Raw genomic sequence first — 25,527 nt, forward strand, 5'->3', positions numbered from 1 at the left:
TCCGATGACAATCAACTCTGAGAGACAATGACGGGTAAATTGTTGTACAGTATTGACCAATGTGCTCTTTACTTGGGCAGTAACACAAGATATGCACACATTTAACCACATACGCCAGGCACAGCGAATTTCCCTCGGAGCAAAAAACTAAAGACAGCAGCACATCGAGAAATAAGCTACGGCGAACTCAAGGATGTTAACAAGTACCACCAATGCACGCGTATTTATGATGAGGACTTAATTCAACCTTGGAACAGCTGTTCGAAAGCTACCGGCAGCTGTGGCCAAAACAACACGCAAAAGCTATTTCTCAAGATACGCGTCTCTTAGCATGCCATTTAAAAAAAAAACAGAGAAAATGTTTACTCATTCGTCACGACCAGCGTGCACACACCGCGCACTGGGACAGCGCACGAGGTGTGTGCGGGCGCATTATAATCCTTCCCAAAATGAAGGTGACATTAACGTATATATTTTTGTTCTTGAAATATTTTAAAGCAGACTGACAAAAAATATATTCAAAAATTGCCTTCGCATTGCTTTAAAAAAAAGAGTCAATCCTGTATCAATATCATCCTTTGAAAAAATTTAAAATATATATATTTCAGTAATTATGCATCAAGATAGACAAACTTGAAATCTATAGCAATCCCAAAGAATGATTTCAATGCCTTAGTGAAGTATGGTCAAACAACCCCTATGACCCGCCAGCGTGCCATGATACTCATCCAGCAGTGACGTGACGAAGGTGTGTGTACAGACCTTTGTGATGTGGACAGATGCCAACCGAATTGCCGCCAAGAGGCTCCGAGACACCGGGAAAATGTAACCAAACAGCTGATCAAGCTGATGCGACCTCCCATATATTTGTAGTGACGTAGAATTAGCTATGTAGCAGCAGAGCTCTGGCTGCCGGCGGGGAAGGGGATCTGCAGCTTACAGCAGGCCAGGTGATACACCAGAGGGGGATCTAGGGGAAAGGTCACGGAAGGGACACACCAGGAACCCGCGGGTAGGTTCTAGAAAGTGGGCGTGTCCAAGGGCGGAGCCAGGCCACGCTGACAGTTTAAGACAGGCGCAGAGAGGGGACCTCGGGTCTGTAATTTGGAGTGGGATCCCCATCAAGTTGCTGGAGTCTTCACCTTCGTCTCCGTCTTCACCATCTCAGCGTCGCCAGTCAGGCAGTCTACCCACTGTCCTGACTGGGAACCGTCGTCGACTGTAGACGGATTATTTGGACGTGTTAACCCGTTGGTGCGTGTTAATAAACAGAGTGCCTCCAGCTCTTAGTGTCTCCGATTCAGTCACTACACATTGATAGAAAACACATTTGCCCCAATTTCATTATATAAACCTGGTTGCTAGACTGACTAGCCTGCTGTGACTACACACACCCTATTTTGATATTTAAAGGCATTTGTGTAGCATCCCCCTGATGCCGTGCAGTCTAAGTATCTTACACAATAATCTGTTAACTGCCATATCTTGGTGTATCACCAACCAACCTGATTGGTGCGAGTAACAGAGCTTCTAGCAAATGATCTCCATTAGTGTTAAGAAACCACTGTCCATTACAACGTTGGTCATGCTCTTCATCGTCTGGTTTCGAGACAGGCCTGAAAACATGGCTCATTTTGTTTGGAATAATCAAAATAAAGGATGGCTTATGAGAAGAGCATGTGGTGTGGTGGGCGATTGAAGGTGGTACCATTAATAGCTAGTCGAGCATTGTGCGAAAATGGGTGAAAGATACTCATTGAAAAAGCCTTAAAGTGTTTTCAAGAGGTCGTGGGTTCGATCCTGATCTTCACGCCCGCTGTATATTTGGAGTTTGCGTGTTTCTCTCCCCGTGGTGGTCACGTTGATTTCTCCAGGTACTCCGGTTTTTCCCTCCACATTTAGAATCAACATGCGTTTAGAGTAGTTGGCTGCTATAAATGTCCACTTGATGATAAGCCACTTCGTTGAGCTATCATTTGTGGCCAGGTCGCTGTATAGCTCAGTGGGCCTTACCTGGTAAAATACAAACATATCTCAGTTCGGATAGTTAGCTTCTTGGAATTATAATTATCACCCGAGGGACAACATATTTGATACCTGTGGACTTGTTGGCCGCACGACGCCTGATTTCGCTTACAGCAAGCCTGGACACCTGGGAAGTGAACTGCAGGAGGCTGGGGAAGCGCTCGCACACCTGGTGGGGTGGCACCCCTTCAAACACCTGCGAGGAGAAATCAGAAACGCTCACAGCCTGTCGCCTCGCTGCTTACTCCAGCCCACCTCATTGCCATTTCTATGGGACCTTTTTTGCCAGTATCAAAGGTCCCATAGATATACAGGGTGTTTTAAAAATACAGACCCGATTTGAAATTGCTATATCTCTGCAACCACGAACCGCCCATGAATGAAACTCTTAGCACTTGAAAGGGCGGGGCATAGATAGGGCGGGGCATAGCGAGGGCGGGGCATAGAGAGGGCGGGGCATAGCGTTTCAAATGATTACCGCTCGATGCCTCTTCCAGCGCACAAACAGCTTCTAGCCTCAGTCATTCGCAAGACAACACCGCCTCAACGTTGGATAGGTCATACGGGACCCCAAGACTTGGTGCTACACTCTTGGCCCCCAAGATCCCCCAGACATCACACCCTGCGACTTTTTCTTGTGGGGATACGTCAAAGACCGTGTTTTCGTGCCACCATTAGCAACTAATCTGGATGACCTCGAAAACAGAATCACGGCAGCCGTAACTTCAGTGGAAGAAGACACTTTGAGGACGAATTCAACTATCGTCTCGATGTTGTCCGTACAGCAGGTGGAGGGCACATAGAGCATTTATAAAATGGTTAGGAAAACTTGATAACTCATTAAACCGTTTGTAACTTTTTGTGCAATTGTAACATGTTGTCATCGTGAAATATACTGCTTTGAAATTGGGTCCATATATATATTTTTTAAACACCCTGTACAACTGCTCAACCCGAGCGATTGATGCTTCGATACTTGCAATTGCCTTTGTAACTGTTTGCCTTTTGGCTTGTTCTCTGGTTTAACGCCAGTGGTGAGAGAAAGCCATAAAGAAGGCTGTCTCTGGTGCAGGCCAATCAGTTTCAAAGACAACGTGTGGATCATCAGAGCATGTTTGTTTGCATGTTTTGCCACAAGTTTTTTGTGATTAATGCAGACTCGATGCATTGCAATAGGCTATCTATTTGGTGTCTGAACATCTTTACACCTGTTTTATTGCCATGAAGGGTAAAGCCTATTCTTACTTTTTTTCTTTTCTCATAGCATTTCATCATACAATGCTGCGGATGTATTCAACTCGTAAGGATGAGAACACGCTTCAACTTATCGATTAATATCGGTTCTTAGAGCTCACAAATCACATGCGTGAGAATAGATCGGTTTTGATTCGTATACGTTGTAAGTAATGGGTTGAAGTCTTCCCTGCAGCCATGAGAGGCATGACCAAGCATGGCAATGTTAAAGAAGATGAAACAAATTATGCAATCAAATCTTTGAGTCGAAACGATTCTTGAATTCGCTGGGAGAGGGGGTGAATGGTTCCACACCCCTACATTGTTTGTATGAGGTGTTATTGAGAAGCATAACATCAGATCAATGTGACCTTCTTTAGCATTCCATAATAAAAAAATATACCGTCCATCAGTAGATGAATTCATGTAAAATTATAACCCAATAAAAAATATCCAATGTGTTAAGAAAAATGAACATTCAAAACGAATTATTTTTTTTCAATTGTAACACTGCACTAAACACAGTCTATATATCACACGCCACAACAAGTACAGTACTTCGGACAGGCACTCTAAAGTTACAGCAGAAACGAGGGCCGTAATTACTTATTTATGCGCATTTTCCTGCCAGCTCCCCCCTTGGCAACCTCCGCAATGGTCCACTCTGTCACCAGGCCGCGAGCCACAGCAAAATCCGAGGCCCATCGCGTCGCCCGGCGCTCGACGGCGCCGAGGAGAAGCGGCGTGGCGGAGGCAGGGCTGACCTTGTTGAAGAGTGGCAAGGCCTTGTACAGCTTCTCCTCCTGATCCCTCGGCGAGGAGGCGGTGGGCGGCCGTCCCGCCTGGCACAGCTCGGCCGCCAGCCTGCGCAGCTCACGAAGCCCCGGGCAGGAGGGCGAGCTCTCGGGCGAGGCCTGCTCCGAGTGGGGCTGCGCCGGTGGCGTGGCGCCCGCCGCCGAGCCGTTAGCTGGCGCCTGCTGGCCTTCCTCCGAGCGCTGCCTCCCTCCGCTCATGATGCGCCGGAACACAAAGCTCATCGCCCCACGGCGTCCTGACCCGGTGGCGGAGAGGGCAGAAAGGAGGAGGGGTGCCCCCGTGGTGCCGGAAAACAAAAACCAAACGAGACAACATGAATCGACGGCTCCAAAGGCGGTCAGGTGCAATCCTCCAGGGGTGTAAAATTGGACTGGCACCACTTCACTGAAGCCACCGCTCGAGCAGATAGGGCCAACTGCACGTGTGAGCCGTGGGTCAAAGAAGGTCGGGCTGCGAAACCCGATGGGCTGCGAAACGACAGCACGTAAGGCTAAGCGTATAAAACGGGGCCTCGTTGACCATCGCCAATGAATGCAGAAGCCATCTCAGTCTTAACCTATTTTGAGGACATTTTCAGAAATTGTTTGGGGCAGATGGCAAGGGGTGGGGGGTTATAGTAGACATTGACTCATTTAACAATGAATTAAATAGCATCAATATAAAGCAACGAACTAATTATACACTTAGCCATCACACTTGTCTTCTCCATCATGGCTACTGCAGCTTTTATCGACTTGTCTACCACCAATGCTATCCTTCGCAATACGAATCTCACACCTTTTAAGACCTGTTGAGATTTGCTTATTTTCTCTCCTTGAGGAAAGCTGCAAGTGAGATTTCTCTCCCTTTTGAAGGGCGTTCGTGCCAACAAAAAATACAAAGAACACACACACACACTCAAAAACTTTAGCAAGCTTGTTTTTGCCTCTTAATACTGCAAATCGCATGCTGTTTCACGATTAGTTCTGAAATAATGAACTTAGAAATGCTCAAGTAAATCTTAATCTGCGAGTATTAGATGAGATTGGCAACAGTTATTGCAGTCTACATGACTGCACAACTACTGCCCCAGGGCTTGGATAGAGAGCTGATAAGTTTAACCTTTAGGGAATACGGGAAACGCTCATGCGCTGGTGTTCATTGTGCAGCAAGGCATCCCATCGAGTGAAAGTCTGGCTGTATAGAGTAAATGGGGACCATTATTTAGCTCTGTTTACAGACATTCAAGATCTCGATGCGCGCGCGTTCCATGAACGTAGAACAATGGGTTCCTCTTTGTGCCCCCGGGGAAACGAATAACTTCAGCAAACCCAAACGTCGTCTCTCCCGCGAGGCACCCCATTGTAACGTTGCCCGAGAGGTACTGAAAGACGACGCATCTTGTCAAAACTTATCACGATGCAATAGCTGTTTTGAGCATCTGTTGATCGAAACGTCACCAGGAAAGGCAACGGAACGCTCATTTAATGTTTTGCCGCAGAATGTAAAAGTGGGCGAAACGTGTTGTTTTTGCATGTGGGATACAGTGTGTGTTGTTTAGCAATACCGACCACAACAAGAACAGCTGCCTTCTCCTTTAACTTTCGCAATATTATCCACGAGACAACATAAGTGACTACGTGCCATCAAGCTCTCCCTCGATCACTTCCCCACTTTGCCCATGTACTTTTTAATAACGTAAGATAATGGTTATTTACTGCCCCTATACCAATCTACTGCTAGATGAAGGCCCTTGCAGGCATTACCGTTCTGAGGGGTTGTGTGGTGCCATACATCATTAAGGGGCCGTCCATAAATGACGTCACGCGATTTTGGCCGATTTTTGACCCCCCACTCCCCCCCTCGTCACACGGCGTCACAAAAAGTCAGACCCCCCTCAAATATGACGTCACAAAGCTCTGCCCCCCCCCCAAAAAAACACATATTTCTATTTTGAAAATAAAACATGCTTCGAATCACTTTAAACTATTGTCATTGCAGTGCGTATTTAATGTGGCGCTGCACTCTGTATTAAAAAGGAGGCGTTGGAAAGCTGAAATTTAGCATAAAATGCACTTGAAATATTCAACGTCTAACTAAAACTGAAGATGTTCAGAATATGATATTGAAATTCTATAATTATAAAATATTAAAAGTAATTATAACTATTAAAAAATACTTGAAACTTTGTAGTAGAACAAAGCAAAATGGAGAGTACAATTATAACAATCACATATTCATTCCACAGAATGAAAAGCCCTGGTAGAATCATTAAAATAAAAATATTTAATAACAATCATTCAAAAAAATTACAAAATTTATGCTTCTCGATTCTCCCATGGAGAAGCAAAATGCTCCTTCACGGAATAAATAAAAAGTGACCTTAGTAAATTTAAATAATAAAATAGTTAATCATGAAAATTAATCAAAATGTGTATTGTTATAACAAATCCATTGTTTATATTTATTTAAAGTTGAGCATTTTTATGTGACGTCACATTTCTCAACCACACCCTCCCCCCCCCTCGTCACACATCGTCACAAAGGTCTGACCCCCCCGCCCCTAGGTGTGTGACGTCATTAATGGATGGCCCCTAACGTGCCGATAAGTGCAGGTTGGTGAAGTGAGAGTGGGGGCACGGTGGGGGAGGGAGCTGTTGGGGAGGGGATAGCAGGGCCTGGGACAAGTTCAAATCTCACTTGCCACAGACGGTGATCTGTGGTTGATCACAAACTGACGGGCGTTCACAGTGCAATGCTATCACCGCTGCACTACTGCTCCCTACACCTTTATTAAATATGAACAGTAAACAGTTAAATCGGTACTCATTAAGCGAACATGACAAGGATCACAAAACGTGACGGCTTCACACCAAAAGTGTGGCCAGAGGCTCCCGCGCCGAAAGCAGTGGAAGAACCTGAAGGAAATAATCCCCAAAAAAGGCACGATCATCACATGGGATCGTCACTTTCAACGAGGATTCCGAACCCCACCAAACAGCGTAAGCAAACGGAACGTGTTTGCCTTCGGTGCTGAACCAAATGCAGTGCGCGCACACCACACCAAAGTCTCGATGTCACGTGGTACGCTCTTTGCCACGGATCACGGCACTCGCTTGCTTGCTCTCTCGCTCGCTCGCTTCATGGTTGGGTTCCTCTTTGAGGAACGTGGCCAGCGACAGCCAAACGCCGTTTTCTTTCGCTCAGTGAGGCAAATTAGAGGAGTACTGTACTCACTTGAGGCCCTTGACGTGTGGAAGGTCCAAACTGGATCCGATGGGGGTAAGGAAGCCAAAGTCTTTACCTAGTGTGCTGTTGCACAATGTGATTCACTCGCCGTTAGGTAAACAATGACTTACCCTCCACAGCCATTTCATTGCCATGAGTCTATGTTGCAGTTCGATCCAAAAATGTATTATTTTAGTCTTCCTTGTTTTCTCTCTCCTTTGTACTTATTCGTCACGTGTTGTCTGATTTGTACTGATCTGCTAATTCCATTATCCCAAATATCTCATTTTAATATTATTTGCGATCGCGATAGATAATCATTTCTAAAAAGCACTCGTCAAAGCATGTATGGGGCCGTCCATAAATGACGTCATGCTATTTTGGACGATTTTTGACCCCCCCCCGTCACACGGCGTCACAAAACTCAGACCCCCCCTCAAATATGACGTCACAAAGCTCTGCCCCCCCCCCACAAAACCATATTTCCATTTTGAAAATAAAACATGCTTCAAATCGCTTTAAACTATTGTCATTGTAGTGCGTATTTAATGTGGCGCTGCACTCTGATGTTGTAGGAGTGTTGTTTTAACAATTAGTGTTCTTATAGCAATTCTATATTTATTTAAAGTTGCGCATTTTGATGTAACGTCACATTTCTCAACCCCCCCCCCCCCTCGTCACACATCGTCACAAATGTCTGACCCCCCTCCCCCCCCAGGTGCGTGACGTCATTTATGGACGGCCCCTTTAAAAAAAAGTGCAAATAAGCTGCCATGTGCAAAGATGTGAAATGTAAATATTCATTTCTACTGCGAATTAAAATGACTGTATACCAGTTGTTTTCATTTATTTTATTTTACCTACGTGACTTTACCGAAAAAAACAAAGAGTATGTATACCAATAGCCCAAATAACATCAGGTGGTACGAAACTGCCGGGGTTTACTCATAATTACATGCAAACTCAGTGCAAGAAGCATACGATTACAACAGTGATGCAGTGCATTAAGTAAATGCATTAAATATACATAGGCCATAAAATAAGCAGCAACATCAGGCTCAGTCGTCAAATTTTAAACAGCCAACTTGACTTCCAAAGAGTTACTTTCCAAATGCGCTTCCTGAACCGTGGTATGTTTATTTCATAAACTAGAATGCACAACACTGTTTTTAATTTAATTGTCAATAAAATGGTAAAACCAACGTAGGAGGAAAATTATGTATAAATTAATTAGCCAATATTAAGTTCATGAAACATGCATCGAATTGTGTTTTCTTCGTATATCTTGAATGTAACAGATTTACATGAGTTCTGCATCCACTAGAGACATTACCATTCACCACAATAACAATAATTGTTTAAACATATATAAAATTGTGACACTAAATCATGACGCCATCACTCCCCAAGACAAGAAGAATCGAATTTGTGCGTGTGCAAGCCAGCATGAGAAATGTATAAACTATAAATAAACCTTCACAAACTGAGATTCTGGAATTTTTTTTATTTATTTGATGATACAGAGACGCTCTTGCAATTTATGGTGAACAAGGGTGGAGACATTGAATTGTCATCAGTACTCTTCATTCACTCTGCAAAGCCTCATGTTCCTGCATTGGGATGTCTGGCCAATTCCATTAATCAATGTTTGGCTGCGTGTGGGAAGATAGTAGTGGAGTTCCCATTACTTGGAGAGAAAACAACAACCCCAAAGCGTGCAAGGGGTGACAATCAGTGTCGTCATCTCCTGTCCACCTTGCAGCCCAAAGTTTACAATACCTAGGCAAGCCCTTGTGGTTACCTATTACAGGAGGGCATGGGTTCGATCCCGACCCTGACGCCTGCTGTATATTTCGAGTTTCCGTGTTCTCTCTCTCCCCGTGGTTGCGTAGATTTTTCTCGGGGGTCCTCTGGTTTTTCCAGAAACACATTTAGAATCAGCATGCGTTTAGAGTATTTGGCTGCTATGTTTCCACATGATGATAAGCGACTTTGTTGAGCTATCATTTGTGACCAGGTCGCTTCTGAAAAAGAGCTATATAGCTTAGTGGGCCTTACCTGGTAAAATAAAAAAAATGTTTAGTTTAGTTTTAAACCCTGATCATCATCTGGGATTAGCCACATTTAATGGCGATTTGGTCATAGATCACCAACTGATGACCTTAGCCCCTCATTGAGACATTCAGCATGGCCACTCTATGAGTGTCCTCCAGTGGGTAATGAGCTCATTTGAATTTCAGAAAGCAGAATTCACAGGAGGAAACACAGCCTGCATCGCCATCCATCAAATACGTGTCGTCCTCGCAGGCAAGGGCTGGACACTATGACCACACATGCAGCACGTAGCCAGCAATTGGGGGCGCCATTAGCATAATAAATTACCAATAAGCATTGCAACTCGCTGCCCATTTGGTCCTCAATTTTATACCGCTGCACAAGAAAGAAAATACAAATAATGCTTCCAAAATCTACACTTAATCCATACAGCCTACACTCTGCAGCAGTGTAATAGTCCCAGTCGTTAAACAAATCAATGTTCTTCAAGATAAGCAAACACAAATAGCTCACAATCAGTCACGTGCAGTGCCGGATAATGGATCGGAAATATGCAGTGGGCTGCATTACAAGGGCCGATGACAGGCAAGTGGTGATGGGGTCGTGAAAGCCACACAGAAGCCCTTTAAAATCTCATGGCAGCATGTTCCAGGCTGCTCGACGCAGGCTGATGAAGCTGTAATACAGCTGTGGAAGTGACCTCAAGGATGCCAAATGCATACCGTACAGGATTGAAAAAAATACAGAATTCCAATACTTGAAAATGTGATAGAGCTAACAGTATAACACACAGTTCATCATCATACAGTCATGATCAACAGCCATAGATAATTGTCAAAACAGCTGTTTTGTCATCATTATCACTGTAGTTAAATGCTCACGAAATTATATATGACCAGATATGTGCGTCTGCTGGGACCATGCTGAAGATGACGACAATTACATGTGGGATATGCATAGCAGAAGAAATACAAAAAACATATCTTCCCTGGTCACAAAGGTTACCAACCAATCTTCCGAGTCCCGTTAAAAATAATTTATTTGTATCTCCAAACCCAAAATACAATTGGAAACGTGCAAAGTCCCAAGCAATGGCAGGTGGTCGTACGACAATCGCAGAGGGAGGTTATGTTTGCTGATGCAATGCCACACAATCCACACATGTTAAAGTTTCAACAGATTGTCTAAAGAAAACAAACTGAACACAGAAGCAATGCTGCGGGGGCAGTTAACTAGTCAAGGGTGCCCGACTACTGTACGGTGGTGTTATATATAGCAGAAGCTGCCGGTTCGTTCACAAGGATTACTGAAACAACGCAATCACCACCACAGTTGACCAGATGAAGGCGGCTGACGAAAGCGAGCTGTCATAGCAGTTTTGCAATCGGCATGTCGTTTATGCACGGCTTCTTTCTCCTGCAGACCATGTCGTGCAGCAACAAGGAGGCTCTGTAAAGTGCTCAACTCTGCGCAAAAGACACCACCCGCGCAAACGTTGCAACTGAGATTTTTTTTCACGCAGAAACATTAGTCAGTTTAATAATGAATTACGCTCTATCGGGGGAAGCCTCACGGGCATGGGAAGCCTCGTCTTTAGCAGGGATGTTTGTCCCAATTGCTTGACAGCAAATCTTCTTTTAATGTGCCCCAATCATGTATGGCCCTGAGTCGATCTGCAGAAAATCCTCTTGTACGCATGCCTATTGATAATATTACCCCCACGCTTATCGGCGAAAAATAGGAGTAACTTGGATTTGGTGGGAAATTCTTATTATAATTTTCATTCGTGTTTGTCAGTGGGGATAAGAGTTAGCGGTAAATGATCTCAGAGAAATACTAAAAATCTCCCAATTATCCACACTTATCAGCTGCTACCAGGAGACAGAAAGTTCGTAACTATTATTAGCGTTCATCCACAAACAGCCACGCTTAGAACGGGAGTATGTTTTTTTGTGGCTACACAGGGAAAATAAAATCCACCATCACCGCAGGTTAAAGGAGTTTCACTGGACTAAATTTGTGTGGAGGAAACTGAAGTGCCCAGAACAAGACCTGCACAAGAGCAAATGAAACTGCATTGCTCTACACGTGTAGTGACATAGCGCTGACTGTTGGACAGCAGCAGCAACTGCAGGTGGGCACTTAGGGCACACGCCGCTGAGCATATGCACGGGTGTGCCGGCAGGGCGGAGGAACAGGGACAAGGGTCATGGTAGACCTCGTGTGGAAGCCCCTGGAACCGTCTGGAGGGTTCGAGAAGGGAGTTGCGGCTAGGGCAGAGCCAAGCCGCGTCGAGGAGAATAAAAGCGGCGGAGAGCGAGAGCTCCGGGCTGCCGGTTCTGGGAGTGGACTCGTCTCGTCGTCGCTGCCGCCTTTGCCTGGGCATTGTGCGGCCGGACAGTCGTTGGCTGTCTCGGTCGACACCGTCGGTGCAACGCGGGCAGGGTCGTGTCTAGGCCGGGTCGTGCGGCAGCCGGGTCGTGAGAGAGAGGGGGCCTGAGTGGTGACGTGAGCTCGGCAACAACAATAAAAGGGCAGAGCGGTGTCTCCTGCGACCACCTCGTCTCCGGCTGTGTGTGCGACGCACGCGACCCGCACGCAAAGACGACACTACAGACGGATAACATAACAGAACCAGATTTGCTATACTGCCATATACATGATTTGCACCATTCCCCAATAGGTTCGTGGTGTCTCATGAATATTTAGACTCCACCTCTGTGTGAGCCACCAACCCCAACTACAAGACACTGGAATACTGTAAGGCATACACTACAGTGCCTGGCAACATGGCAAGTTTACTGCATGGATTGTATTTGTTTTATGGCTTTATATCTTATGTCCATGCAGAATGTGCGTTGCTTACCATACGAATAACCCGACCGGCAATGGATACCCATTGTCATTTATATGCATTCATTAATTCCCCCCCCCCCCACCTTCGCACAAGAAGGGCTCACAAGTGACGTCATCACATCTATTCCTCTATTAAGGAACGAAACAGGAGGATTTCTGCACAAATTTGGCTGTCGCCTGAATCTAGTTGTAATTACTGGCGAAAGGTCGTACTCAGATTGTAAATATTGTGGATTTGCTCTCCAACACAACGGTGTGCTGTACTAGTAACGAATTGGCATGTTGTTTACGTGACAAACCTTACTAATTGACTGTGTCGGGTGCTGGCGGGTTTAACAACACCTTTATATTTACACGATCTAACCCAAAAAAACCTATACTATGGCTTTATATCTCTGTAAGTTACAGCTGGGGGCACACGCCGGAGAGGGGAGAGGACATCCACCAGCCTATAGAGGCCTTCATCCAGAATTGGATTGACTAAGGGCTAAAATGCACCGATACACTATTTTGTACTAAATGACACAAACACAAACAGCTATTTGTGCTTTGCTTGTTAATTCGTATAAGTGAATGCATTCCGGTTATTTACATTTTCAGTAATTTCATATTGTGATTTCATATTGTGCAATGTACACTCTACATGCATTCCATTATCCTTGTCATGAGGATCCATTATTCCTGGCAATCGAAAGCTATTCATGTGAACAAAGAGCTATCTGTGCTTGGGTATATGCACAGATAAGCAAATATTTATTCTATTTGTGCTTGCAACACTGACGGAAAGAATCAATGTATCAAAATGATCAGAATACGAATTTCAGAGTGTGTGTGTCTCATGGAATGTCTTCAGGTTCGCCATCATCTTCCCAGACTCGCAGCAGTTTCTCTTTTAACGCGAATTAAAAAATGTCTTGGCCAAACATCGCCAATGCAGGATCCTCCTGAAAAGGGAACCTTGTGAGAATCATCGTGGATATCCTGAATAAAATAAATAACAATATTGTATTTTCCCTACATTATGATAACAATTGTTTTTATTTCACCAGATAAGGCCTACTGAGCTATATAGCTCTTTTTCAGAAGCAACCTGACCACACAAATGATAGCTCAACGTAGTGGCTTACCATCATGTGGAAATGTATAGCAGCCAAATACTCTAAACGCATGTTTCTTAATGTGGAGGTAAAAACCGGAGGACCCGGAGAAAAAAAATCCACACGACCACAGAGACAGAGACATGCAAACTCCAAATATACAGGCGTCAGGGTCGAACCCACGACCTCCTGTATACTAGGCGAGGTAGTTAACATCTCGCCACGGAGGCGTACTGGGTTTGAAGTGACAGAACAGCAAACTGAGCAATCCTTGGCACATTTGCATAAAGAGTAAGCACTGTACGGTTGATTCTCGCTTTACAGATGACACATTCCCTGAACAAGCAGGTTAGACGTCATAATGAAAGGAGACAGTAGTAGAGTGATTCTAATTTAAAGCTTTCGTGACTGCATAGATTCATCTTCTTGGTTCTTTCGGTAAAGTCACGTAGAATGGAAATAATAAAATAATAAAACATAGTAAAATAAAAAAGTAAACGTTTTATTTTTATTATTTTATCATTTCCCTTCTACGTGACTTTACCGAAAGAACCAAGAAGAGTGATTCTACTTAGCTAATTGTGCAATAGTAACCACAACAATAATAATACGTACGCATCAAGCAACTTCACAATGACCACGGAAGAATTATATCAGTGGGCATCCCCCATACACCGTGAGAAGAAACAGGAATGCAATGGATACATGAAGACTGAAAACGAGACGTAGCTATGCTCAAATTAGTACTTAAAAAAATAAGATAATAAGCTAAACATTGTCATTTTAACCCCAAGCGTCGACTCGAAAAGCGGCACAAGCGTAATTGACCAGCTGATATCCCAGGATCAAGCAAAAAAAACATTTTTTTTTCTTCTAGTAACGAAACATTTCCTGACAACACTGTGTGGGGTTATTTTTTGTTGTACATTTCTCAATGCGACATCAGCAAGAATGTCAACACAAACAATATCCCTTCCGGCAGCTTGCTCGATGCTGGAGTCATTGTTAAAGCGTGGGTAAAGAGGTTGTGCTGTGTTCTGCTGTGCTGAAATGTGTGGCGATTATCTGATCCCAGGTTCCTGGGTGCCTCCTCCCCTAGGTCTACTCGGCCTCAAATCATTCCTGGGTAATGATGCCATCACCATGATTCTAGCCACACATACACACACACGCAGCTTTGTGTACAAACGCATTGTGTGTTTTTGGTACACAAGGCTCTCTCTTATGCCGGTTAGACAGCTGTCTTTTATCTTTTGTTGTGGTCGCTTTCGGAAATGTTTCAATTTTATGATTTTTTCTCACGTTGTCGTTGTGGCGGATTTCAGTTTTTTTGTTATTATAGTACTGTAGAGTAGTAGTCTTATTGTTGTTACGCAACTTATCTTCACACCACGTAGTATTACATTTATATCATGTACTCTTTCTCTCAGTAAAACTAACACACACACTCTCTCTCGCACATATACACCACTGGCTCTCAAAACCACATGTACACTATGGCGTTCAAAAACACATGGACTGTACACACACTCATACACAAAGACAAAGATCCCCCGTATAGCCTCAACAGACTGTAGGGGCAAGTGCTGTTAGCGAGCACCTATGAAGGCCGGATCGGTACACGAGGGGGTGGGTGGCCAGCACCACGCCCGACCGCCTTTGTCTCCCCAGTGGCGATGTTTACACACCGCACCAGGTACTCATTTGAGGCTGAGTCGACCTAGGGGAGGCCCGGGACCGGTTCAGATAATCGTCACTGACGGTGTTGGCCGTGAGCGGGAATCGAACCCGGGTCGCCAGGTTCATAGCGCAGCGTAACGCTAACCGCTACACTATCGCTCTCACACACACACACGGACACACACACTGGCTCTCACACACACTCTCACACACACTCACACACACACGGACACACACACACACTCTCACACACACACACTGGCTCTCACACACACACGGACACACACTGGCTCTCACACACACACACACTGGCTCTCACACACACACACACTGGCTCTCACACACACACACACTGGCTCTCACACACACACACACACTGGCTCTCACACACACACACACACTGGCTCTCACACACACACACACTGGCTCTCACACACACACACACTGGCTCTCACACACACACACACTGGCTCTCACACACACACACACTCTCACACACACTCTCACACACACACACACTGGCTCTCACACACACACACACTGGCACTCACACACACACTGGCACTCACACACACACTGGCACTCACACACACAAACACACACACTGGCTCTCACACACACACACAGGCTCTCACACACTCTCTCACACACACACTGGCTCACACAAAGATACAAAGACAAAGATCCCCCATATAGCCTTAACAGACTGTAGGGGCAAGTGCTGTTAGCGATCACCTATGAAGGCCGGTAACGATACACGAGGGGGTGGGTGGCCAGCACCACGCCCGACCGCCTTTGTCTCCCTAGTGGCAATGTTTACACACCGCACCAGGTACTCATTTGAGGCTGAGTCGACCTAGGGGAGGCCCGGGACCGGTTCAGATAATCGTCACTGGTGTGGCCGTGAGCGGGAATCGAACCCGGGTGACCGGGTTCATAGCGCAGCGCGCTAACCGCTACACTACCGCTCCCCACTACACACACACACGGACACACACACAGGCTCTCACACACTCTCACACACACTCTCTGGCTCTCACACACACACTGGCTCACACACACACACGGACACACACACACGGACACACACACACAGGCTCTCACACACACACTCTCACACACACACTGGCTCACACACACACACGGGCACACACATACACTGGCTCTCACACACACACTCACACACACACTCTCTCACACACACACACTGGCTCTCACACACACATTCACACACTCTCTCACACACACTCTCTCACACATACACACTGGCTCTCACACACACGGGCACACACACACAGACTGGCTCTCACACACACACTCTGGCTCTCACACACACACACTGGCTCTCACACACACACACTGGCCCTCACACACACACACACGGACACACACACACACAGACTCTCACACACACTCTCACACACACACACACTGGCTCTCACACACACACACTGGCTCTCACACACACACAGGCTCTCACACACACACTCTCACACACACACTCTGGCTCTCACACACACTCTGGCTCTCACACACACACACTGGCTCTCACACACACACACACTCTCACACACAGACTCTCACACACACGCACTGGCTCTCACACACACTCTCACACACACACACTGGCTCTCACACACACTCTCACACACACACACACTCTCTCACACACACTCACACACACACACTGGCTCTCACTCTCTCACACACACTCTCACACACACACACTGGCTCTCACACACACACTGGCTCTCACACACACACACGGACACACACACACACTGGCTCTCACACACACACACTGGCTCTCACACACACACGGACACACACACACTGGCTCTCACACACACACTGGCTCTCACACACACACACGGACACACACACACACTGGCTCTCACACACACCCTCTCACACACACACTGGCTCTCACACACACACTGGCTCTCACATACACACACGGACACACACACACTGGCTCTCACACACACACACTGGCTCGCACACACACACACGGACACACACACTGGCTCTCACACACACACACACTGGCTCTCACACACACACACGGACACACACACACACACACTGGCTCTCACACACACACTGACTCTCACACACACACACTCAAGCTTTCACACGCACACATGCGCAACACTGGCTGTCAGACATACACATAAACTCTAAACTCTTCCACGCACACACACACACACGTACGCACATAGTGACAGCTCATCCACTGCAAGCCTTGGGGCAAAACATTAATGCCAGCCACGACACAAACACGTCTGCATCGCGGCTCACAGCGTCCTCCTCCACTGGGTGTTCTGGCCTCCTATGTGAGGCAAGACTACCACAGCACTGTACATGGTGTTTCATGGGAGGGCAACACACACACACAGGCATCCGTGTATAACCACAGTCCTGCAGAGAGATAGTCTCGTGTCATGATGCCGGAGAGGATCTCGTAGACATTACGGCTAATTTACATTCGCATAAGGGGCAGCGTTGGGGAGGCATTCATCCAGCAGTGGATTGACACTGGCTGATTATTATGATGGTAGTGGTGAGGGCTATAATTATAATTGGTGGTGCTGAATGATTATGAAGATGACAATGATGGTGGTGGACATGATGACGGTGGTGGTGGTGATGGTCATAAAAACGATGATGATGGTGGTGGTGGTGATGGTGTCAAATTGGTAGTGATGAGAATGGCAACGATGATGTGATGATGGGTAAATGAGGTGGTGGTCATGATGATAATGGTAGTGAGGATGGCAATAATGTTGTGGATTAATGATGAAGACAGTAACAGTGATTCATGATGGCGATGATGATGGTGGTGGTGACGGCGGTTGTGATGCTCGTGAGAAAATCGTAGACACTCTGATAATGAAGACAAAACCAGGCACACAGCATTCTACTGCAGATAGCACAATTCACGTGGAAGACGACACCCTGACTATATATTACCATAGATCAAACATGCTCTCGTACGGTATATGCGCATGTAATAACGCAGGGGGTGCATTTATTATAATCCGTGCTCAGTAACATCACTGCACGTGACGAATTGGGGTATGTGTAGTAAAAAAACAAGTAACGTGGGATAAGTCGGCAAAATACATCGACAATGTGGACATCACTATACACAACACACAGAACTGTATATACATCCATTCACCTTGGGGGTGGCGGCAATATGCATCATTGATGTATATCACACGGGAGAGTTAACGAATTGTTACTGTACACATTCTAAAGAGTGCATGGCTATTCAAAGCGTAGTGTTGTAGCCTATGAAAATACATTGCGTGTCCTATGTCAAGTGTGTAAACAACGTGTAAGTAATGAATGTACACGGGTATTGTGGAGGCTATGTTAAGTGTATACATATTTTGTGTATCCTGTGTGTATGTATGACACTCTGATCATCAACATCATCCATGGTTTATCCACTGCTGGATGAAGCCCCCCCTCCCTCCTCCTTCCGCCACGATCCCATCTCACTGCCCAAGACGTCTGGAAGAGTAGGCCAAGCGCCGTCAAGCGGGAGAAGAAACTATTCCAACGGCAGTGGCGAGTGCTCGACATTGCAGGGCTGCGCCTTTGCCTGGGGAAAAGCCTCTGGCACCTTACACACTGACGTGCCGCTAAGCGTTTGAATAACGTGCATACACTGCAATTATTGTACTGCACACACACACACATATACACACACGTGTGTGTGTATATGTGTGTGTACAACACATTAAGGTAGACACAGAGCTATAGATATTAGTACGAGTCATATACACACACATACACACGTACATCATTAACCTGCGTACGCGCAGCGGTGAAGGCATGACCCACTTATGCCATCCCACACGACACGCGAATACGTTTGGGGAGGGGAGGGGATGGGTCTCATTGCTTTAGCTCCCTCTGCCTAATACTCCACGTACGAGAAGAGACAAATGCCCCGTGCACAGCTGCTGCTACTACTGCTGTGACGACGACGACGATGTACAATCCTCATGATAACAATGGCTCTTTATTTTTTCCCCCAATCCTCTCCGCGTTCTCACCTCCTCTGCTCCGTGTCTCTCGAGCCAGCGACGACGCACCATCCCACAGGGGCACAGCCAGCGACTGTCTCACATGTAGACATATACACGACGCATGCGGGACGCACACCGCAAGGACGGACGTAGAGGAAGGAGAATAAGAGGATGAGAGAGAGAGAAGGATGTGATGAGTGGGGTTGTTGCGGGGTAGGGTAGAGAGGCGTGCGGGGAGAGGCGGGTCTCGCCCCACTGATGTCGCGACTTCCTGCAGGCGGGCAGAGACGCCGAGGGAGGGGGAAGAGTGTGGTGCGTCTTGAGTGTCCACGCGCACGTGTGTGTGATGGTGTATCCACACTGTGTGTGTGATACTGTGTCCACACTGTGTGATGGTGAGTGTCCACGTGTGTGTGATGGTGAGTGTCCACGCGCACGTGTGTGTGATGGTGTGTCCACGTGTGTGTGATGGTGTGTCCACACTGTGTGTGATGGTGTGTCCACGTGTGTGTGATGGTGAGTGTCCACGCGCACGTGTGTGTGATGGTGTGTCCGTGCACCTGTGTGTGTGTGTGTGTTATGGCGAGTCCACACTGTGTGTGTGTGATGATGTGTCCACACTGTGTGTGTGATTATGTGTCCGTGCACCTGTGTGTGAGTGATGGTGAGTGTCCACGTGTGTGTGTGAGATGATGTGTCAGTGCACGTGTGTGTGTGTGATGATGAGTGTCCACACGCATGTGTGTGATGATGAGTGTCCACACGCATGTGTGTCATCATGAGTGTCCGCACGCATGTGTGTGATGATGAGTGTCCACACGCATGTGTGTCATCATGAGTGTCCACACGCATGTGTGATGATGAGTATCCACACGCATGTGTGTGATGATGTGAGTGGGGGAGCGGTAGTGTAGTGGTTAGCGCGCTGCGCTGCGAACACGGCGACCCGGGCTCGATTATCTGAACCGATCCTGGGCTTACCCCCTAGGTCGACTCGGCCTCAAATGAGTACCTGGTGCGATATGTAAACATCGCCACGAGGGAGACAAAGGTGGCCGGGCGTGGTTGCTGGCCACCCCACCCCCTTGTGTGTGGTTCCGGCCTTCATAGGTGCTCGCTAACAGAAACTTGCCCCAACAGTCTAATGAAACGACACGCGAGATCTTTCCCTTTGTACACAGAGAAGTGGCGTGAGCGAGTACACCTAGGAAGAGGCCGGACGCCTTTGTATCCCCGGTGGCGATGTTTACACTATAGCACCCGGGTACTCATTTGAGGCTGAGTCTACCTAGGGGGTAAGCCCAGGATCGGTTCAGATAATCGAACCCGGGTCGTCGTGTTCGCAGCGCAGCGCGCTAACCACTACACTACCGCTCCCCCACTCACACACACGCGTGTGGACACTCACCATCACACATGCGTGTGGACACTCACCATCACACATGCGTGTGGACACTCATCATCACACACGCGTGTGGACACTCATCATCACACACGTGTGTGGACACTCATCACACACATGCGAGTGGACACTCACCATCACACACGCGTGTGGACACTCATCATGACACACGCGTGTGGACACTCATCACACACACACACACGTGCACTGACACATCATCTCACACACACACGTGGATACTCACCATCACTCACACACAGGTGCACGGACACATAATCACACACACAGTGTGGACACATCATCACACACACACGCGTGGACACTCACCATCACACACGCGTGTGGACACTCATCATGACACACGCGTGTGGACACTCATGATCACACGCGCGTGGACACTCACCATCACACATGCGCGTGGACACTCACCATCACACACGCGTGTGGACACTCATGATCACACACGCGTGGACACTCACCATCACACACGCGTGTGGACACTCATCATGACACACGCGTGTGGACACTCATGATCACACACGCGTGGACACTCACCATCACACATGCGCGTGGACACTCACACATCACACACGCGCGTGGACACTCATCATCACACACGCGTGGACACTCACCATCACACATGCGCGTGGACACTCACCATCACACATGCGCGTGGACACTCACACATCACACACGCGCGTGGACACTCACACATCACACACGCGCGTGGACACTCATCATCACACACGCGTGTGGACACTCATCATCACACACGCGTGGACACATCATCACATATAGCATGGGCTATGTATAGATACCACCAATAATGGCGGTGAGAGAAATTCACATATATTTTTTTCGGAGCTCAGCCCCGGACAGCTCCGGTTGAAATTAAGCTCTCTCTGTTTACAACCATCCATGCATGATCGTGGATTAATTTCAGCCGGAGGTGTCCGGGATCGACGATCTGGAAAATGTGCCTTGGCCCGGCACATCACATCCAGTATGCCTCTCGTTACGTCTGTGGCTACTTTTGTCACGGACTGACTCCAATGTTATATGCGACCCTTGAAAATATTCAGTGAGAAATTAAGTCCTGTATGTTCTTGTACTGTATGTAGAACGCATGTATATATACATCATAGGCTGCACAATCTTATGCTTTGCATAATACATGTCATAATACAATAACATACAGGAGCTATATTTGCTTTAAAATCAACTGCAGAGATAAGGGCCATTTCCCGAAACGTCGCCCATTATATATTTTTATTTGTTGAGTTTTGTGTTAGTTCTGCAGATACATAGGCTGAGTTAGATTCCCACATTTTTATTCAATTTCAAGGACCAGGGAAGGATCGCGACCTTCCCCAGTTTCCACTTGCCCAAAAGATGACAGATGTCATCAAACTTTGTCCTATTCAAAGGACATTGGATTGATACATAGGTATAGAATGAATTACGACAGTATGCATATTAAATAGTGATTACCGTGTACAGCACAGAAATATAATAAGTGATAATTATAATAATGCACGGCCCTTTGTCGATCCATTGCGAGATGAATCGCCACAAAATATCAGTCGTGGTGAGTTGTTTGAGCACACTTTATGTTGGTCAGTGCGGGTTGGTTATATCAGATATCCACATTTATATGAATACAGAAGTAAGCACACACACACATATTCCCCTCTTGTGAATTAAACATGATTCTTATTTCACTGACCCCACCGAGGAAATAACAAAACAAATTTCAAGCAAAGACCGACTCATCTTGTTTCTTCTAGAGGTGGGTAATGTGCAGTAATATTTCTACACACAAAAACTATAAAAAGACCATCTTATGGAAATGAGCACATACATTTGCAACACTAGAGGTCAATAAATAGTTTATTCACTAATTTAATCATTATGAGAGCCAGAAGCACATATTCTTTTAAACCACGAAATGTATCTTCAATTACTTTCTCGGTAGACCTATTAATCACCACCCACATGCCCACGCCGTTATCAAGGATGGATGAATGAATATGATGGGGGAGTGGTATAGTTTAGCGGTTACTGCACTGCGCTACGAACCCGGCTAACCAAGTTCGATTCCCGCTCACGGCCAACAACAGTGACGATTATCCGAACCGTTCCTGTGCCTCCCTAGGTCGACTCAACCTAAAACGAGTACCTGGTGCGGTGTGTAAACATCGGCACTCGGAAGACAACGGCGGTCGGGCGTGGTGCTTACCACCCACCCCCTCCTCGTGTGTCGTGCCGGCCTTCGTATGTGCTCGCTAACAGCACTAACCCCAACAGTTGTTAAAACTATATGGGGTGATCTTTGTATTTACGTGTAAGGGATGGGTGGTTGCACCAACGAGAGTGTATCAATAACTAAACGTGGGAAAGGGAGTTGGTGCTGGGGCGTGTTGAGAAGGCCATTCCAAGCTGCGGTTTTTGGAGCACTGCAAAGTCTTTACAGAGGACCGCGTTGGCCAGGGGGTTTTGTGGAACGTCAGGCATGTTTCATCTATCTCCGCACATTGAAATATGCACAAGAGGCACTGATAATGAGCCATTTTCAGACTGAAATATTTTTGTTGGTTAATTTGGCATTCAATTACTGTAGTATACAGTGAGGGAAAAAAGTATTTGATCCCCTGCTGATTTTGTACGTTTGCCCACTGACAAAGCAATGAGCAGTCTATAATTTTAATGGTAGGTTTATTTGAACAGTGAGAGACAGAATAACAACAAGAAAATCCAGAAAAACGCATGTCAAAAATGTTAGAAATTTATTTTAATTTTAATGAGGGAAATAAGTATTTTACCCCTCTGCAAAACATGACTTAGTACTTGGTGGCGAAACCCTTGTTGGCAGTCACAGAGGTCAGACGTTTCTTGTAGTTGGCCACCAAGTTTGCACACATCTCAGGAGGGATTTTGTCCCACTCCTCTTTGCAGATCTTCTCCAAGTCATTAAGGTTTCGAGGCTGACGTTTGGCAACTCGAACCTTCAGCTCCCTCCACATATTTTCTATGGGATTAAGGTCTGGAGACTGGCTAGGCCACTCCAGGACCTTAATGTGCTTCTTCTTGAGCCACTCCTTTGTTGCCTTGGCCGTGTGTTTTGGGTCATTGTCATGCTGGAATACCCATCCACGACCCATTTTCAATGCCCTGGCTGAGAGAAGGAGGTTCTCTCCCAAGATTTGACGGTACATGGCCCCGTCCATTGTCCCTTTGATGCGGTGAAGTTGTCCTGTCCCCTTAGCAGAAAAACACCCTCAAAGCATGTTTCCACCTCCATGTTTGACGGTGGGGATGGTGTTCTTAGGGTCATAGGCAGCATTCCTCCTCCTCCAAACACGGCGAGTTGAGTTGATGCCAATGAGCTCCATTTTGGTCTCATCTCACCACAACACTTTCACCCAGCTGTCCTCTGAATCATTCAGATGTTCATTGGCAAACTTCAGACGGGCATGTATATGTGCTTTCTTGAGCAGGGGGACCTTGCGGGCGCTGCAGGATTTCAGTCCTTCACGGTGTAGTGTGTTACCAATTGTTTTCTTGGTGATTATGGTCCCAGATCTTGCATGGAGCCCCAGGCCGAGGGAGATTGACAGTTGTTTTGTGTTTCTTCCATTTGCGAATAATCGCACCAACTGTTGTCACCTTCTCACCAAGCTGCTTGGCAATGGTCTTGTAGCCCATTCCAGCCTTGTATAGGTCTACAATCTTGTCCCTGACATCCTTGGAGAGCTCTTTCTTCTTGGCCATGGTGGAGAGTTTGGAATCTGATTGATTGATTGCTTCTGTGGACAGGTGTCTTTTATATAGGTAACAAGCTGAGATTAGGAGCACTCCCTTTAAGAGTGTGCTCCTAATCTCAGCACGTTACCTGTATAAAAGACACCTGGGTGCCAGAAATCTTTCTGATTGAGAGGAGGTCAAATACTTATTTCCCTCATTAAAATGCAAATCAATTTATAACATTTTTGACATGCGTTTTTCTGGATTTTGTTGTTGTTATTCTGTCTCTCACTGTTCAAATAAACCTACCATTAAAATGATAGAGTGGTCATTTCTTTGTCAGTGGGCAAACGTACAAAATCAGCAGGGGATCAAATACTTTTTGCCCTCATTAAAATGCAAATCAATTTATAACATTTTTGACATGCGTTTTTCTGGATTTTGTTGTTGTTATTCTGTCTCTCACTGTTCAAATAAACCTACCATAGACTGATCATTTCTTTGTCAGTGGGCAAACGTACAAAATCAGCAGGGGATCAAATTCTTTTTTCCCTCACTGTAATATTTAAAAAAAATTGCTTATAAAATACGGGCTGCAGCAGAACGCATTTAAAAAAGAACGTAATACATTCATCGTCAACATTAAAATATCACTCGTTAACAACACTGCCTAAAAATATATATACTATGTACATAATCAACGACGTTTCGGACAATTTCCTCATCATTAACACTGCTTCACAACAAAGAAATACAATATACTCCCCGTATATACTATACTATAGAATAACATTTCTGCCATTACCTTTTGAGGAAGGGCCTGTGACACTGCCCAAAACACGCGTTGGCTCGCTATTGTGTGTACACATATCTTTCTGTTGCAGGCCACTGTCAATGACAATGTGTTTACAATTTTGTGCTTCAATCGGTGATTGTTTTTTTTTTGCTAACGAGAGGCGAATTTGGCTTACAGATTAAGCAGTGGCCGATAACAACGATACTATGCTCGTAAGAAAGGCTCAACATTCCCAGACCTGGCATGTGCATTGTTTAAATAAAAGCCCTGTGTGTGTGTGTTTCTTAAGATTAGTTATAAGCCCACAATAATTAAGCCTCCAAGACGTAAGCAGAGACTTAACTTCACTGCCTGCAGCGCTGTGAATTATGACGCATAATGGTTAAACATTGCTCCGTGTTAACGGGTAAAGCGCAGTTGCACGGACGCTTGACAATTCAAGCACTTTACCGTTAGCCATAAACGGTGTGCAACATGTTACGACTGCTCTCTTTGAGCTAGACAACACAATTCCCACCATCCGTGAGTTCCCTGGCCTGCTGCACCCATCTTCATAGAGCCCATATACATCCC

At 46.1% G+C, this 25,527-nt stretch overlaps 1 protein-coding gene across 9 annotated transcripts in view; it reads right to left on the minus strand.

Moving 5' to 3' along the window:
- LOC116940305 (WD repeat and FYVE domain-containing protein 3-like) overlaps window positions 1-19,745 on the minus strand; it is a 112,984-nt gene extending 93,239 nt beyond the window's left edge. For 7 of the 9 annotated variants that reach the window (XM_032949948.2, XM_032949946.2, XM_032949945.2 and 4 more), the window contains exons 1-3: window positions 19,040-19,271; window positions 4,023-4,309; window positions 2,098-2,221 (exon numbers count right to left, since the gene is read on the minus strand). In XM_032949948.2, the coding sequence (XP_032805839.2) occupies window positions 2,098-2,221; window positions 4,023-4,295 (397 nt within the window). In that variant the 5' untranslated portion in view covers window positions 4,296-4,309; window positions 19,040-19,271. Of the gene's footprint in view, window positions 1-2,097; window positions 2,222-4,022; window positions 4,310-19,039 lie in introns of all 9 variants that reach the window. The other 2 variants (XR_004402529.2, XM_032949944.2) reach the window with 2 other exon arrangements.
- Between the last annotated feature and the right edge of the window lie 5,782 nt (window positions 19,746-25,527).

The sequence above is a fragment of the Petromyzon marinus genome, chromosome 8, assembly GCF_048934315.1.
Source record: "Petromyzon marinus isolate PM22_M1 ecotype Great Lakes invasive population chromosome 8, UKy_Petmar_22M1.pri1.0, whole genome shotgun sequence".
Taxonomy (NCBI): Eukaryota; Metazoa; Chordata; class Hyperoartia; order Petromyzontiformes; family Petromyzontidae; genus Petromyzon; species Petromyzon marinus.